General features: G+C 31.9%; 2 protein-coding genes across 3 annotated transcripts; one reads left to right on the top strand and one right to left on the bottom strand.

Moving 5' to 3' along the window:
* Positions 1–298: 298 nt before the first annotated feature.
* LOC122637437 (protein MTSS 2-like) lies at positions 299–7,450 on the top strand. Of its 2 annotated transcripts, XM_043829538.1 has the most exons (13): positions 299–879; positions 1,263–1,324; positions 1,523–1,596; positions 1,706–1,790; positions 1,896–1,987; positions 2,064–2,356; positions 2,440–2,739; positions 2,957–3,085; positions 3,211–3,367; positions 3,508–3,804; positions 3,885–4,024; positions 4,109–4,476; positions 4,553–7,450. In XM_043829538.1, the coding sequence occupies exons 1-13, from the start codon at positions 808–810 to the stop codon at positions 5,187–5,189; spliced, it is 2,706 nt and encodes a 901-aa protein (XP_043685473.1). In that variant the 5' UTR covers positions 299–807; the 3' UTR covers positions 5,190–7,450. The 2 variants fall into 2 exon arrangements, with proteins under 2 accessions (XP_043685473.1, XP_043685474.1); XM_043829539.1 differs by lacking the exon at positions 2,957–3,085 and having other exon boundaries at positions 300–879.
* An 85-nt stretch (positions 7,451–7,535) lies between these two features.
* LOC122637436 (murinoglobulin-1-like) lies at positions 7,536–17,779 on the bottom strand. The gene is made up of 25 exons (XM_043829537.1): positions 17,452–17,779; positions 17,072–17,241; positions 15,707–15,948; positions 15,511–15,627; positions 15,259–15,425; positions 14,864–14,972; positions 14,492–14,725; positions 14,111–14,353; positions 13,692–14,023; positions 13,245–13,603; positions 12,893–13,044; positions 12,646–12,769; positions 12,368–12,545; positions 12,059–12,287; positions 11,763–11,968; positions 11,327–11,676; positions 11,010–11,248; positions 10,702–10,947; positions 10,218–10,610; positions 9,839–10,073; positions 9,587–9,759; positions 9,022–9,478; positions 8,629–8,925; positions 8,292–8,516; positions 7,536–8,199 (listed from the first exon to the last, which is right to left on the bottom strand). The coding sequence occupies exons 1-25, from the start codon at positions 17,532–17,534 to the stop codon at positions 7,994–7,996; spliced, it is 5,766 nt and encodes a 1,921-aa protein (XP_043685472.1). The 5' UTR covers positions 17,535–17,779; the 3' UTR covers positions 7,536–7,993.
* Between the last annotated feature and the right edge of the window lie 193 nt (positions 17,780–17,972).

Raw genomic sequence — 17,972 nt, forward strand, 5'->3', positions numbered from 1 at the left:
TATATATATATATATATATATAACTAATGTCATTAACTATATCAAATTAAAAGAAGATTACACAAGACGTAGATCATACATTATAAAAAATTAGAGAACACGAGAATAAATGGATTGTAATGTAACAAAAAAATAAATATTATTTCGTATTTAACATAATTTATATATAAACAAGATTTGAATTTGGCGCTAATTTTGAAATGATTTCAATGCTGACGCTTGATTGGTTTGCTAATAAATATCCTGCATATCATCATACTGTTATATCGACGGCCATGAGCGCACAAATCAGAATGAAAACAGTATCGTACGCAGACGCGAGCCATACTTGATCCATTGAATCGACATACTTCTGTCGCGTTTGACTCGAACTCTTTCGTTGTGTTTATAGCGAATAATTGGGGAAAAAAGGTTCAGGATTTCTGTGTATAATAATAATTTTAACGAAATTGAAGAAGAAACAGAAAAGAGGAGAGAGAAGATGAATGATTTAGAAGTGGAAGGTGGTTCATTCCTATTGTGGAAGGATTGATGTCAAAGCGTTCGTGGCACGTTCGAGACGGCCGAATAAGGTACAAGTGGATAAGGAAAGGGTATCCCTTGCACTCTCGATCCCGAAAAAAAAAAAAAAACATCTTTTCTCTCTTACTCGATCATAATAATGAACGATATCATAGAAATGAAATTGAAAGGTAAACATTTATTGGATACTTATGTGGATGATAAAAAATAAATTTTTGAAGAATCGTAAGAAAACGGATACATCGCGTACTGCAGACGGTAGTATTTGAAGTTCTCTTTTAAAAGATGGATGCGACGATCGAGAGAGAGTGCAGCGCATTAGGCGGTCTCTTTCAGCAGATAATTACTGACATGAAGGTAAGAATTGTTTATTTATGTCAATGGACAGAACTTCTTTTGAAGGTACTTTATTATTCTTTTTTTTTCTTTCCCGCCTTGTTTTCGTTTATGCATTTCACGTAGCTATTATGTATCGTTTATATATACTCTCTTTATAAATTAGAGACGTTTCAAATATCTTCTTAACGTATGTATTAGTGTCATTTCTAATAATTTATTTGGATTTTTTTTTTGTAGAGGTAAAATGAATTGTATTTATAATAGAATAAGTAAACATTTCTTTTATTGTTTTTTTTTTTTTCCTTTTAATATTGTTTTTCTTTTTAATTACTCGTTAAAAAAATGTTTAAATATTTCATTGGTGAATTTTAAATTCATCCCTTAAAAATAACTTGTTGCAGAATGGAACCCCACTTTGGGAAGATTTGATCTCAAAAGCTACAAAACTGCATTCATCCCTAAGGTAATGATATATCATCGCTAAATCCAAATATTTTTGACCTATTTTAATCCAAATTAAGTAATAAAATAATTAATAAGATTAAGTAATATTATCACCAAATCTAAATATTTTTGACCTATTTTTAATCCAAATTAAATAATAAGATTAGTCACTTTTTAAAAGAATATAAATCTAGGATAAGTTTTCTTTAATTTTTAGAGCTGCCATCTTGGCATTATCAACATATCTAGAAGCTTTTCAAAAAATTGCAGATGTAGCAACCAATGCTAGAGGTAAGAATTTGAGAATTATTTATTATTGTAAATATTGAATGAGTATAGAAGCATGTAATTTTTTTCTTATTATTTCTTTTTCTTTCTTTTTTTTTTTTTTGTAATTAAGGTGCAACAAAAGAAATTGGAACTGCTTTGACAAGAATATGTTTAAGGCATAAAGCAGTTGAAAATCGTATGAAATCATTTACAAGGTAACATTAATAACACGTAATCATATAGTAACTTATACTTTCTTTCTATATGTGTTGTATATATACATATATATATATATATATATTAAATATATTTTTAATCAGTGCTATTATGGATTACTTGGTAATGCCACTTCAAGAAAAAATAGAAGACTGGAAAAGATCTTTGATTAATTTAGATAAGGAACATGCCAAAGGTAAGATCTTGTATAAGATTCAAAAGAAAATTCAATAGATTATAGAACTTCCTCAATTCATAGAGAAAATTTTCAGAATATAAAAAAGCAAGAGCTGAATTAAAGAAAAGATCGACTGATACATTACGATTGCAAAAGAAAAAAGGCCGGAAGGGTCAAACTTCTCATATTCATGCTCAAATACAAGGGCAAATTCATGGAGTTGTTCAAAGTGATTCTGAGTTTAATAAAATGTTAGAATCTTCTGCTGCAGTCATTCAAGAAAAACGTTTAAGTTTGGAAGAGACTGAAAGAAAGGCAGTGCGTGCAGCTTTGCTTGAAGAACGTGGTAGATTCTGTCTACTAGCTAGATTTTTAAAACCAGTACTTGTGAGTAACATTACTATATTATTTGTATTTGTAATCATTTGTATTAGAAATGATATATGTGTATATTTATAAACAAAATAAAGGATGAGGAGATTGCAATGTTAATGGAATTGACACATCTTCAAGAAGTTTCTGATCAATTGCAAAGACATGCAGCTTCACCACATCATTTACCACCTGCGTCTGAACAAGTGATAACAGATATAAAAGGCTGCGATGTTACACAATGGTCATTAGCAACTCCTCCTTCTAGCCCTTCTTTATCTTTAGGATCAAGAAAAAGCTCTATGTGTTCAATCAGTTCTTTAACAAGCAGTAGCAGTGGATCTTGTAAAAGTCATCCAAGTCCATCTGGACATCCATGGCACAGATCCCTTTCTCAGGTACATAGACATTGAATGAGATCTATGTGTTGAATTATAGTTTCTTTTTTCATTGTTAAAGAATTTAGATTCTAGATAGTAAGTTATATATAGTGCATGATTATTTAGTGTCACTGCTAGTGCATTACTTTTGCACAATTAAGGTAGTTGCTCGTAGATTATGGCATGACGGCTACCTGCTTAGTGTATGTGGTAGTCGATGTTATACTCGTTGTAGTCCGTTGGTGCGAGGCCTTCCAGCATCAGCAGTATGGCAATGCTGCGTCATTTAACAAATGGCAGCTCCCGTGATTCTGGCTTCACTTCTCAAGATACGTTATATACACAACCTATTTCTGAACATCAGGTAAAGTTGTTCATAACTAGTGGCTTATTAGAATTGTTTACTGTTTATTTTTTAAAAGTTTGTTTGTTACAATAAATCATATACTTATTATTTTTACAACCTTTAAAGTTAATGTATTCTTATAGGTAGCAAATGTCTCTTCTCAATATAATCAAAGTACTGGATGTACTGTAACAAGACCTGTAACTACTTCAACTTGGCCTGATTTACAGGAAACTTCTACTACATATGATAGACAAAGTCAAAATACGATTAATGAAAGGCCTCATACAATCTCTTCTGGTAATAAATGATTATATATATATATGTATGTATGTATGTATGTATGTATATATATATATATAGTGGACTGTATTTATGACATACATTTGTATTGTTATTATTATTATCATTATTATTACATCAATTAACTATTGCTTTAGCTTATGAAAAGGGGCATCAGAGACCTGCACTTAGTGTTTACACATTCCAAGCACCTGATCAAGAGGGAAATAATTGTTGTCACAGTCAGCCAGCTTCTCCAGTTTCTTCTTCCTCATCATGCTCTTCCTCTAATCAACAGTTATCGAGAATACAATTGCGTCGAAATAATGGAAATCGTCCACCCATACCTAATAGATGTTCTAGCCTAGAACGGCCATCTGCAACAGTAAAAACTGAACCACCTAGTAGTCCACGAGGAAAACCAAAATTACCGCTTCCAGCTCATTTAGCAAAAGGTTCCTATAATTTCCTATAATTTTATTTTATAGTAATACTTAATTATTTACATCGAATCAAATTTTATAATGTGATATAGAATTAGCCACACATCAACTTCAGCAACCAATGTATGTAAACATGCATGAATTGGCAAACTTGGCTGCCAGTCGTGCACAAGAAATGCAATTTCCATTACCACCTCCTCCATCTTCAATGCCAGCATCAGGAAATGACAAGGTATATTTTTAAAGATTAAAGGTCTTATTTAAATTGTTTACGAATAGGATATGTATGATTTTATTTTATGTAAAATATATGTAGGTCGAAGGTACAGAAAAAGATGGAGGAAGCCAAACTTCGGAATCAAGCGTAGAGTCAAGTAGCGGATATGGAAGTCAAACTACTTTACCGCATTCCCATTCTACTCATAATCAGACTGAAAATACTTGGAATGTACCTGGAACTGCATCGACTTTACTTTCGCGAAGAGGATCAATGCAGCAAGCTACTAGACCACCTCCGCCGGCAAGACGTACATCTACTATTATTACAGCTACCTTCAGTAGTCTTGTAACTAATCCCAACGAAGAAAGCATAGAAAATATTTGCGATGATACCGAAAATCTTCCGCCACCGCCAGCATTCCTATTAGAAGGTTCTTCGCCTGTAGCTAGCCCTACTCCTCAACGGTATGTATTCTCCATTTTACGTATAACTACGTATTATGATTGAAATATTCAAAGATATTTATGTCCCACATCACAGATCTATTTCCGTATCAGAAACAGTACGAACTTTGACAGAACTACGTCATACACCAGCTAGTCCTTCTCTCTTACGTAAAGCTGGTGGACAAGGACATGTTAATACTTCTAACGTAATGCAGCATAGTACAATTTTACAGACCGCTTGTACGTCTGTTGAACGTTCATCTACTACTACGCGTTCCACTTCAAAAGAACGCGGAACGCATTTCACTCAGACACAAATATCTACTGCCGCTGTAAGCAATCAAGGGCAAGGCCCTGGAGGTGTAGGTCAAAGTTTCATGGCTGCACTCAATGCGAAACTTATTAATAGTACAAGTGGTAATAGCACTGGTAGCAGCAGTCCGAAACCAGCAAGAAAACATTCCACAGACCAACAAATGACCAAGAATTCTAAAACATCATCTGGTTTCCTTGAAACGTTAAATGCAAAATTAGCGCAACAACAACAGAGTCTTCAAGGAAACAATGTAACAAGTAGATCTGCCAGTGTGAGACGTATCATGGGTAATCGCGTACCTATTATGGATCCAGCTCAAGTAAGAGATTCTCTTATGGATCAGATTCGACGGGGCACTTCTTTACGAAAAACCAGTGGTCCCATTAACGATCGTTCTGCTCCCAAGATCTGTTGAATGCCGAGGAATGCTGTTTAGCGTAAGTTCCTCCGCTGTTTTATTACATACAGTGTTTATATAAGGCAATATATACAAATATCAAAACATCTTTATATTGTCGCATACACGTCAGAATATGACAATACCTTTACAAGTATATTTGCATTATTTATGTTATGAATACCAAAACTTTCATTTATTGCACGAGTTACATATTGTAACGATGGAGCAATTTTTTGACAGAGTTTATTGTAAGTTAAGAAAAAACATTATGTTAAATCTGCCTTGAAAGTATTTATATTTAGCGCGATATATAATAATAATAATAATAATAATAATAATAATAATAATAATAATATATACACACACATTTATTTAATTTGAAATAATAATTAAGGTAAATCGCTTCTCTAAGAAAATTGCAATGTCTGTAACTCTTGCAATAATTGAAATATGATGGAATTGTATAGGATTTTAGTTCATTATTATGAACTTTTGGAAGATTTATATTACATGCATTTTTTATAAAGCCGAAATCTTGCCGTACTACAGTGGGATCTCGATTATTCTTTAATTATATGATTCGTCGTATAAATCGAATCCGAGGTCTCGAATGTTTTCTCATAATAGAAGAGGATTTTCGTCTGAAACATTTGTCTTCCTCGTTTGTTCGTTATCCGCTATAAGCTTTAATTTATATACATCTTTATATACATATTTTCTTGGCGTTACTAATATATGGGTGTTAACGTGGATTTATCTATATAGTATAACGGATATAACTAAAACAATAAATTTGTTAAAAGAAAAACATAAATACGAAATACAGCTTCTTAAAAATGTCATGAGGCAAGATTGACGACGGACAGAAATGAGATCTTTGATAAGTCGAATTAGGACAGAAATTGACCCTAATTTGCTTTAAATCGTTCCATTCTAAGAATCGTTGTATTAGATTAATAAGAATGTTTCTTGGACTATATACAAGTAATATAGTTAATATATATAATAGGATCGATTTTACAATCGGTCAAATTTTTTGTGCTTTTTTACTGTACTAATTTAAGAAATGATTTTTTACGTTCTTGTATACTACAACGTGTATTTCATCTCTATCGTAAGTTCATTTTTCATATATCATAAATTTTTATAATCGGGATTCCACTTGGTTTCTTTGATATTAAGTAAATAATTTAATTGCTTAATTTGATAAAATATTTTATTTTTCTACCAAACGCACAGAGAGAAATAGATGTATTGCTATAATTTTTTTTTTTTTTCCTTTTTTTTTCTTCCTTTTTTTTCTTTTTCTTTAGAATTCAATTTTTGGAAGTAGAGTATTCTAAAAATATATTGTTCGCCGTGTTAATACTGTCATTTGTAACGTAAGAAAGTAAAAGTGGTAGAAGTATTAATGATGCTTTTTTTTATAATGTTTAAAGAATAAATAGTTATCTGTGTAGAATTTATCAATGAATTGGCTAAGTCATTATAACTGTAATATGAAGAATATAAGGGTATTGTATTTTGATGCGTTGCAAAAATTAATATATAAAACAAAAAAAATGTTTTCACAATACTACGAATAATGTTTGCATATTTGAAAAAGCATATTTGATTTTGTTTTTTTTTTTTGTATTTTTATTATTTTGTAATTTTTTTATTTTTTTATTTTCTTTTATTTTTTTAACGAGACAGTTTTATATCGTGTTTTCGTCTCACATAAAATATAAGCTGCTTGTAAAGTTATGCTCGCTTCCATGGATTGTTCCTATGGAGGTACGCATGTGAAATATTACTGCCAATTTAGAACATTGACACGTTCCTTTCATTCCTCAAGTTAGCGTCGATATTAGTCGATGTCGATAGTGGGCAATAATATATACATATTTATTTATTTAATAAATGCATTGTAAACTGTAAGATGATTATACAGCGAGAGCAAATAATAATACTTCTCCAGAGATTTCATGATACAGGGGTTTTTAATGCTGGTGTTAAAAATGAATACAAGATAATGAGACATAATATTCTGAGAAACGATCAAGCGTTCTCCGCGATATTTTTGTTCTTCAACGAAATATATTCACTTTACCCAGCGTTAAACGCCAAACTATAATATCAAATGCTCTATTAATTAGTAGTTAATAACCGTTCATCCATTGTAACAAAATACTGTTTGATGTAGTAAAAAATTCGAAGGTGATTGTTAATTTGTAATAATTATTACAATAGTAAACTTACAAGAACAATAAATAAACTAAATCAGTATTCGATTATTTTCGCTTGACGTTTGAATTAGTCACGAACCTATTAAAAGAAATATTTATGGGTTGTTATGTAAATTCACTTGTGGATTTTTTATTTATTTATTTATTTATTTATTTTTTTTTTTTATTTACAACTTACAGATTTCGTAGAAAATTATATAATATAGACAAATGACGATCACCAATTTTTGTATTAGTATTAAAAGTAAGATTCAACGTGATAAGTAAATGATTTCAAAATGAATTACCCTTTTTCTGCTAGAAAATATTGAAATTAAGAGTAACATATACGTACTATGTATTACTAATTATAATACCCTGTTTATATTTTTTACTTGTACATTTAAAAAATTTTCTTTTTTTTTTTTCTATTTTTAATTTGTCATTAAATTTTTTATACATTCTCTCCGAAGTTGAATAATCTCACGCATTAATTCAATATGAGCTTCTCTCTCAATGAAGTATTGCAATGAAAGTACGTTGCAATTTTCGATTGTTATTTATACATTGTGTGATATTTATTCTGTACTGATATGTATTCATGTACGTAGATCAACCACCCACTGGTCTATCATGATTACGTTCATTTTTATCTTTTTTAGAACAATGTAATCTAGCTTCTACTAATCTTTGAGGTACACCACCGGTGGACGACAAACCATATATAGACATAGAATTATTTAAAATCTGTTTCCCGTGTTCTTTTAACGTTGCAAAGTCGTCGCCTTTAGAACGTAACAATAATCCAAGACTTCCAGCTGTAACATATATTTTTGCCATCAAAATGTATCACAATTTCTAAATTAATTAATTACATTATGACATTGGAATGTCATATTGATGTACTTACGATTATCCAATGGTGGACAAGAACATCTTGGATTCAAAATAAGTTCGACGGTAGAACGAAGTCGTTTTACATCGCGCATTGCATTAAGATCTAATAATAGTCTTGCTTTTCGTAAACGCCTAATTGCCACTTTTACAACGCTACTTGCCGAACAATAGATATCATTAAAGTTGTCTGGTAATTCTTTACTGCATATTGGGCAAGATCGGTTTAGATAGGTTGAATCTAACATTTTAATAATATTATAAAAGTAATCAACATTTCCGTTTATATATATATATATATATATATATATATATATATATTTACATATATGTATATATATGTATGTATGTACCTGAGGAATTTAATTGGACATCCATCTTATGATCCCTTTGTATAGGTGTAGTAGATTCAACAATATCAATCTTGCCATTTGTTTTGTAGTCGATTTCATCGGATGATGAATTTTCATTAAGATTAGTTATACTTGGTCTCACATAAACAAGCACTGGACCTTCGATTCCTTCCGGTGTTTCGAGATCATGATCAACGGAAACAAAGGACGGATTGTCAAAAATTTCTTCGACCATAGGAGTTGAGTTAATTTCTAAATCATCTGGTATTTGACCACTTCCAGTATCCACCTGTGAAGCTGACAAAATAAAATGAAAGTCGTGTCACTAGATGTGAATTTCTTTTTCTTTTTATTTTTTCTTTTTATTTTACGATTACTAATTTTTTTACTCACTGATTGGAATATCGGTTGAATTATTATTTACATTTGAATTCTTTCCCACTAAATCTGCTTTGTTTGTAGTTATTTTTTGATCGGAATTTTCCATTAATGTTCCATCCGGAATATTTAATTTTGCTTTGACAATTCTCCCATCATCAGTCTTATTTTTTTCATTATGTTTTTTTAAGGCGACCGTATCGTGTTCTTTTTCAACGGAATCTATTGGCTTTACCAATAATAGATTTTTCAATTCCATTGTATTACGATTAGTTACCTTATTGTTCATATTTCCACTTTCTTTTCCAAAATTTTTCGATGATTTTTCTAAAGTTTTATCATGTTCCACGTTCGTATGTTTACTATATTGTAAAAACGCTAAAGTACCCTCTGTTTCAACAGGCATTGGGTTTGGTATCTCAGTCTCTTCGTTTATATCAGCGCTACTACATGTTTGCGCGAAATTATAACTCTGAAATATTGGAATATATAACATTATTTATAATTTCTATGTAATTTTTTTTTTTTTTTTAATTTTATATCGTAAATTCTATTCTACTAGGTAATATATAGTGCGTACACTGGATATCATTAATTCTTGCTGATAGTAATCGTACAGCTTCACGTTTGCAGGTTCGAGTCTGTCGACTATATTCTCCCTTATAACATTAAAAGATATACATGTTTTTTGTCCTATTAATCTATCGAAATATATAGTGACGATATCACGGTCATCCTCGATACGTTTTACTTCTATAATGTAAATATTTGCATGATCATGTCTATAAGTATCTCTATATTGAAAAAATAAGAATCAAGGATGTTAATTTACTTGTACTTGGAACTTCTAACAACGAATGCAAGCTCGATCGATCTGGAACGTATCCGCTAATCATTCCGATCTCAAGTAATGCCATGTTGCTTTCTTCGTCTGCCATTTTATATCGAGCACAGACTGTAATTCTTTGCATCGAGCATTCATCCACAAAAATATCCGAGGTAGCAGATACTGAAAGATCAAATGCTTCAGAGCCAGTCACTTTAGCAACGTTATATATCAAATTGTTCTGAAATATAAAGAAGAATGTTATCTCTAATCGAATCAATGATTATTCTTATCAATTGTTTAATAATCAATGTAAAAAAACTATATACAAAACTGATAACTACCATTAGAAATAAAATATATCTATATCATTTATCTCTCTTACCTGCACCAAAACACACCCTTCTCCTTCAGCAAAAATTTCTATTATTGTCGGCAAAGTAGGTAATTGGATCTGAATGAGAACCACTCGATTGTCATTATTCATTCTGTAAACATGATCGACTTCACTGGCGGTAACGAGAACCGATAAATCCGTGGAATTTGTAGCCATAGCTAAAGCATATTTTGTAAGTGCTTCCAAGCCAAGAACAGTGTCTTGTGTAGACGTAAAACCGCCTTCTGCATTTCGTTGTTTGGACATCCAGCGAACTGCTTTTAAAGCATCTACCATATTTTCTTCTCCACCTAATTTAACGAGAGAGAGAACAGCATAAGCTGTCATTTCGATGCTTAATCCCACTGATGGTTTTGTTTTGTCTTCCCACCAAAGTAGATCCTACATCATCGAAATAATAACATTTCTATGTGTTGTGTGATAGTTATTATTATATATACTGTATATAATGTTTTATATCATATTTTCATACGTTGTTACGAGTTGCACGATTCATCAATGATGCCATACTTCCATTTGCTTTGGGATGCTCTAATAAGGCTAAAGCATATGTCGATAAAGCGGCTGTATAGGGACTGTCGTAGACATCGGTCAGAGCCTCTAGACAGTAAAGAGCATTATTGATGAGCGAAGCTGTTAATAGAACACCAGATTCAAGGAGCGATATAAGAATATAGGCTGTCAATGCTGCTGAGCTGTCGTCTTCTTGCAAACCTCCCTACGATCGAATACATATACATATAATTGAACGAATATACCTAATTAGGTCCATTCTTGTACCTTCATATGTTTGTGGAAAACACTGCCTATTATAGGGAAACATCCATTTTCTAATTGTTTGCTCATAATCCACTTTACAGATATCTTCAAATCACGTTCATCGATATAAATCAAACTGCGAGCTTGGGCAAAAGATTTCACTATGAAAGCAGTTAGCCATATTGAACTTTGTGAAGTATCAGGGCCAAATGCTGAATAAGAACCATCGGGATGCCTATAATTTAGTTCACGCTGGTATCCTATATTAATGAATTTCATTTAATATGGAATATAGAAAAGCTAAGTTCTCTTATTTTTGTCGTGTAAAAGTAAAATACCCTTTTCCATGTTTTTAATAGCTTTTGCTCGAAGCTCTGGATTGTCCATGCCGTTAGCATCCAAGTAGCCGATTACGTGAATATTCGGCACAAAGAGAACCATATTTTGTTCGCCACATCCCATTGGAAGTTTAACGAGTTTGTCTAAGTTTTCTAATACTGGTCCTAAAACATCTCCTGTCAACGTCACATGGGCTTTCGCGCTGTCAGGTATCAAATCTTTCGGTAAATCCAAATTCCAAACTATCCTTGAATCGTCACTAAAATCTTTCGGACAAATAAACGCTGACTTAGTGATTTCGACTGGGAAACCTTCTGGTAACACAAGAATTGGTTTCACGATGGTATCGCTATAGAATCATTAATGAAAATACATTACTTTAATTAAACAACCAAAAATTATATTTCAATGAGATTTAGAAAATTTTTAATATACCGAGTGTATACTAATGTGTCTGGACCACATGGATCGGGATAATTAGCATCTATCGCTGCGGATACGGTAATGTTAATATCTCCGAGAACTCGAGGTCTTAAAATATATTCATGAACGACACTGTCTATTGGTTTTACACAGAACGAAGAGACAGGATTAGACAAATGTAGATCTAAGCCTGTTGCATCTTCCAATTGAATCTTTACCTTTAGAAAAATGTTATTTTTCTCCATTAGTCTTGAGTACATTATCATATGTATATAATAAATTCAATTTTTTAATCAATTTATACTTACTGGTAAACTATGTTGCATATAATTGAAAAGTGAAACCTTCATACGTAACATTTCACCGCGTTTGACACTGTAAGGTAAACTATAATCAAGAAAGAAGGGCTGGAAAGTAGTGATAGTAGTCGGTGGAGCAATTCCAAGACCTTGAACTGGTGAAATGCAAACTGTATGTCCAACCCAATCAGTAATCGTATGCGGAAGAGTTCGTTCTATCGTTAATTTTCCTTCTTTTCTGTAGGTAACAATGAAATACACATAATCGTTTGATATAACACCATGATCATTTCTCAAAATATTCGTTTAAATTTATACCCAGTTGGCACTAATTCCCACAACCATGTTTCTGGAAAATATGATCTAAGAGTAGTAACAAGATCAGGTGATTGATCTACGTATGCTAATTCCGCACCCATGTCTGCTGTTGCAACTGGGAAATTAAGCAATGGATAAGCCATAGGCATTGTTTTCATATCACTTTTAAACATTAAACCTGTCAACATAAATAATATATATGAAGAAATTTTTCACCTATTTATATCAACAGTTTTACATTGTTGTAATAAAAAATTTAATCATATCAGATAAATTACCAGATTCTTCATCAGCTTTACTAAGAGTATACAATCTAACGTCAGCTTGTCTTAAGTTGAAGAAAAGTTTTGGACATGGCTTAGTTTCTATAATTAAATCGCTCATTACGATCGTCCCAAAATCCTAGAACAAGTATGAAATTACGATAAAAGTAATCATTGTTTTTTTTTGTTTTTTTTTTTTTTTTTTTATAATATCTCTTCTTCTTTGTCAAATATGTATAATCCTTTTAAATCGAAAACTTACATTAAAAGCCTGTGCAGCATCTACATAACTAACATCATCTGATACAACGGTATCAATGGAACGTCTTCTATTTCTTTTTAAATTCCAAAATGGTACTTCTATGGCGGGGAAAGGCAAATGATCGACTTCTTTGCTTTCTTGTTCTGGCTGCACTGTTGCGGCAAATAATCAAAATTCATTTTTAATGATACAACAAAATTGGCTACGAAAAAATGGCTCTAACTGGATTGGGATTCGAGATCTCCGTATTTCATGTGCGACACTGCCATCATTAAGCTGCTTAAGAACTCAGAGTTTCCATTCTTTCATAGCCTTTTTAAGGTGAACATACATAATATCTTAAATGTAATACTTTTGCAATGAGTCCAGGTCCAAGCAGGCCTTTCTGGTTCGGGATGGAATCTTTTGAGTTGATTAAAAGTTTGAACAGGATCTAATAAGTTTGATTTTGATCCAGCAAGGAAAACTGTTGATTTATCGACAGCGGAAATTCCACAGAGAGACCAAGGCGCAGCTTCTACGTGATATTGTGTTGTTGTACCAGGACTTTGAGCGTCTATATGCCATGCCGTTTTAACTTTATTTTCGAAACAATGACCAACTTCGATGGTGTAACTTGTTGCTACGGTTTCACCGTCCGATCTGACATAATATAAAAGTAATTCCGAAACCGGTGCCATACTTGGCGTAATTTTTACGCTCAAAGGAAACCTGATAAAAAGGGAAAAATTTATTTATACGTTATTTCTTTATCTTTTTTTAAACATTCTATCAAATATATGATCATATATAATCTCACCGGTGTACAATAGTGTTTTGATCCGTTTTATTTGTAGCTGATTCTACAGCTCCTAACAAGTTACGAAAATCTGAATAATTTAAAACTGTATCACGTGTAGGTCTGTGTTTGACATGACCATATATTAAAAGATCTCCTTTTGAATTAATAGAATAATGGAAAGAAATTGATTCGTTATTGTTATTAGTAACGGGTACTGTATACATAACATTGAACGAATACTTTTCACCACAAACGATTGGCTGATATCCTCGAGCAACAGCCAAATAGCTATCGGATGGCGAATACCAGGGAAATACATCGATATACGCTGAAGGTTGATCCATAAAAATCTAAGAATATTATATATATCAATTATATTATAAATTTTTAACGCATTATATCTTTATATGAACATATAAAAAAAGATATTTATTTACCCTCCAACGTTTATCCGGAGAATAATATTTTGTAGGATAATCAACACCAGTTGCTATGAAACTCAGTAGAATGATATGTTTGTGTGGCGGTGGTACCACAAAATCAACGAAACCATCTCCCGAGGATATAAAATGACGACATTCCACTGCCGATCGTAGCCATTCATCTTTTCCACGGACTCTCAAGCAGAGCTGAATCTTTTCATTTGCAGCAGGAACATCGTCTTGACGAAGAACACGCAACTGTAATATAATATGAATTTAATTTAATACGGGATATAATATGAATTATAAATATAATACATTTGCATATATTCAAAAATAATAGTAATAATTGATTAATTAATTAATTAAATATCTTATAGATATCTTCTTTGTCACCTTTCCGTGATAAGGTAAACCCAATTTAAAATATTTAGGCGTGTACGGTATAAATTCCAATTTAAGCGCTTGATGTACAACTACAGTTCGGCTGATAGTGGTTTCTACAATACCAGTTCCAGCCTCCGTGAAGTTCGCTATCAAAGCGATATTATTTGGTGCTACTTTCCAATTAGCTAATCCAAGAACCGCACTGGAAAGTGCAAATTCGGTACAACCATCTGGCGAATCGAGCTGTAAAAAATAAATTTTTTATTGTAGAAGATTTAATTGTAAAATAAATCTTTATAAGTATTTATGTTATTTTGTTTACGTATTTATATCATGAATAATATGGTTCGAAATATCTTATTAACAAATAATCTTACATACTTCAGTTTCGTAATGTATTTCAGGTAAATTTAACTTTCGCTTCCAGCTTGGGGTTTGCGGAGTCAATTTTAAGAACAAAGTACCTTTTACTGGTTTCCCATAGCTATACCTAGTGTGAATATAATCATATAATTAAAAGTAATATTCATTTAGGATAATCTACACAAAGTTACCTGCGAATTATGCTTATCTAAATAATATTTAAAATTACATTCCAAAAGTTATTGTAATTTAAACTTTCATAATTTTCAGGACAAACAGTGTTAATATCGTTAATAAGCTTGTGGGTAACTCTTCGTAACAAAGTCAATGAATCGCCAATCATATTGGTATACAAGATAATAAACGAACTGTTATTTCGCGATAACTAATTCTAGTAAAAATCTTAAAATTACTTTGCACAGATATTCCACGTAACGTTTTCTGCATCTGCAAGTATATATCCTGATGATATTATTTTTACTTGAAATTTCGGCAAAACGTATTTCTTCACTTCAAATACCGTTGTATGAAAGAGTTGTGGTTGCGATTTCTTTTTTTCAACTTTTATTCTCCATGTACCCTATATATAAAATATATCGAAATTAATACATATTTATATATAATTGTAAAACTATGTTGAGAATTAAATTATAATATAATCTTACCGGACTTGCTTCGGATGTTAAAGAAAATTTCAATTGTAGCATCCCGTTTACCGTAGTCATATTTGTCCATTGCGCTACTCTTATCTCTGACGGATTTTCAATCCATATTTTTGGAATCTATATGAAACCAAAAATGATTTTTTATCATTTCATAAAAATAAAATGAAAGTTATGTAACTGTTAATTCAGGACTTACTCGTTTCTTCCAAGGCTTTAAATCGTGCTTAAGCATTAGAATTCTGATATTCACATCTTGTCCTGGTTTATACACTGGCTTATCAGTTTCAAGGAACGTTATTGTAGAATCGTGTTCGATATAAACTTCTTTCTCCGTATCTACAGAATAATCGGGATGTTTGTCGAACTTCATTTTCAATTGAAGTCTCCCACTGGAATATTTCGTTGATGGTACCATTAACTCCAAGCATGTTTCCACGCCTATTTCATAAATTGATCATTAACGGACAATCAATGTGTTAAGTTATAAGTTGTTGGATTTTGATAGAAGTGTCCTAAATTATTCAAATAACAATTCTCTTGATACTAACGCACGTTTAAAGAACCCCATCACCAATATAGATATTACTTGTTCGACGAATCGCTATAAAGACTGATGATTCAACCGAGCGCGATAATCCAATTAATTATTATTTCTGCAATTACGTTTGCACGAGACAATATACGAGGAAGATAATCACTTGAATAAATTGAGTAAGTTAATCGAGAGACAATGTAAACGCAGGATACGATTGTTTAGATTTTTCTATTAATATCATTCCCAGACGTACGATCGGATCTATATTTGGCTCTATTTTATCGATCATTTGAATTAGCTCTGATAACATTCGAAACCCCAATGCTGATATTCTCCGTATATTTTGCGCGATAACAATGCCGATGGGTTTCCCATGTGATCTAACGATTGATTATTTCCCCTCCAACAAGGGACTTAGCCAATTCAGCTCCCTCGCAGGAAGCGACGACAATTTCAATTTACAATTTGTTTAAAGAGCCTTACGTGACATATAGAAAGATAGAGGTAATTGAAGAGGGGAGAAAAGACGTGTATGTGTGTGTGTTTGTGTTTGTGTTTGTGAGAAAAATAGAGAGAGAGAGAGAGAGAGAGAGAGAGAGAGAGAGAGAGAGAAATAGTGAGAGAAAAATAGAGAGAACGAAAAACAAGAAAGAGATTTAATGCAAATATTAACCATATAAAAAATGAGTCAGGTTTTTTAGGTGTAATTGATAACTTTCGATATAAATATGATCTCGAAAAATAATATAAATATTATATATACATTTATATATATAATATATAATAAAGTAAAGTAACATTCGAAAAGGTCAATTGTTGAGGTCGATCTGTGGTCAATGATAAAGAACATACTCGTATATACACGTTATTATGAATGAAACGTTTATAAAAATAATAAAAAAAAAAAAGAAGTAACTACAAATATGATTTTTCCCAAATAGAAAATTATGTAAAAACAAATCTTGAACCATAACAAGGATGAAATTTTGTTTTCTTTTTAAACGTGCTTGTAATCATTATACTTGCCAGACTTTATGGTAGTGCTAGTGCTTGCTAATATTTCTTCTTCTGGAGCAGAAGTTGGGGACAACAGTTCCAGAAGTATATGCGCTGGTGGTTCTAAATTGTGCAGAGATAAACATCCGCTTTCGGTCTCTCCGGCTAAAAATCTTTTTGGTGCCGTGAACACATATCCTCTGTAAAAAATACAAAGAAATAAAACAAAAAAATTAGTTTACGTTACGTTAATAATATTTCTTCGCTTTTTTTTTTTTTTTTTACGTTATTTAATTGTTAGACTCGCACCCGTTAAAAAATTTGATTATCCCGATATTAAGATGAGAAATTACATCGCGTGTCTCATTTAATTAAAAGAAAATATTAATAAAACAATATTCGATATTTACCGATTAACGATGTTGCTACTTTGACAGAGATAGATCGATGTCAGTAGATAGATGAGTGAAACAGATATAAGAGATTTCAACATCGTAATTAACAATGATTTTTCCACTTCTTGTTTACACTGTTCACACTCAGTGAGACGATTATTTATATTTTTTCAATAATATTACGATCGAAGATATTCGCGATCTAAGAATGTATTACTATTGACGAGGCCAACCAACGAACGAACGTCGTCGGCGAACGTTAACGTACTGAGGTTCGACTGAAAGCACGAATATTCGTTTTAGCTCTTCTTATTAACCCTTCTGAACTAAAACGGGGAGGCTTAGGAGCGTTCGACCGATGTTGATTAGCACTCACGCCGCTCTCCCTACGGCTCGACGACGTTTTACAGTTTCTTTTTCTGTCTCCTTTCAGAAGGACTTTTGCTCTTTCGACTCTGAACTCGTTCGTTCCTTGCCCCTACCTTATCCATTCTGAACATCATTTTCTAACGCAAGATCATCAAAAAGATAATGTT

The sequence above is a fragment of the Vespula pensylvanica genome, chromosome 2, assembly GCF_014466175.1.
Source record: "Vespula pensylvanica isolate Volc-1 chromosome 2, ASM1446617v1, whole genome shotgun sequence".
NCBI classification, from domain to species: domain Eukaryota; kingdom Metazoa; phylum Arthropoda; class Insecta; order Hymenoptera; family Vespidae; genus Vespula; species Vespula pensylvanica.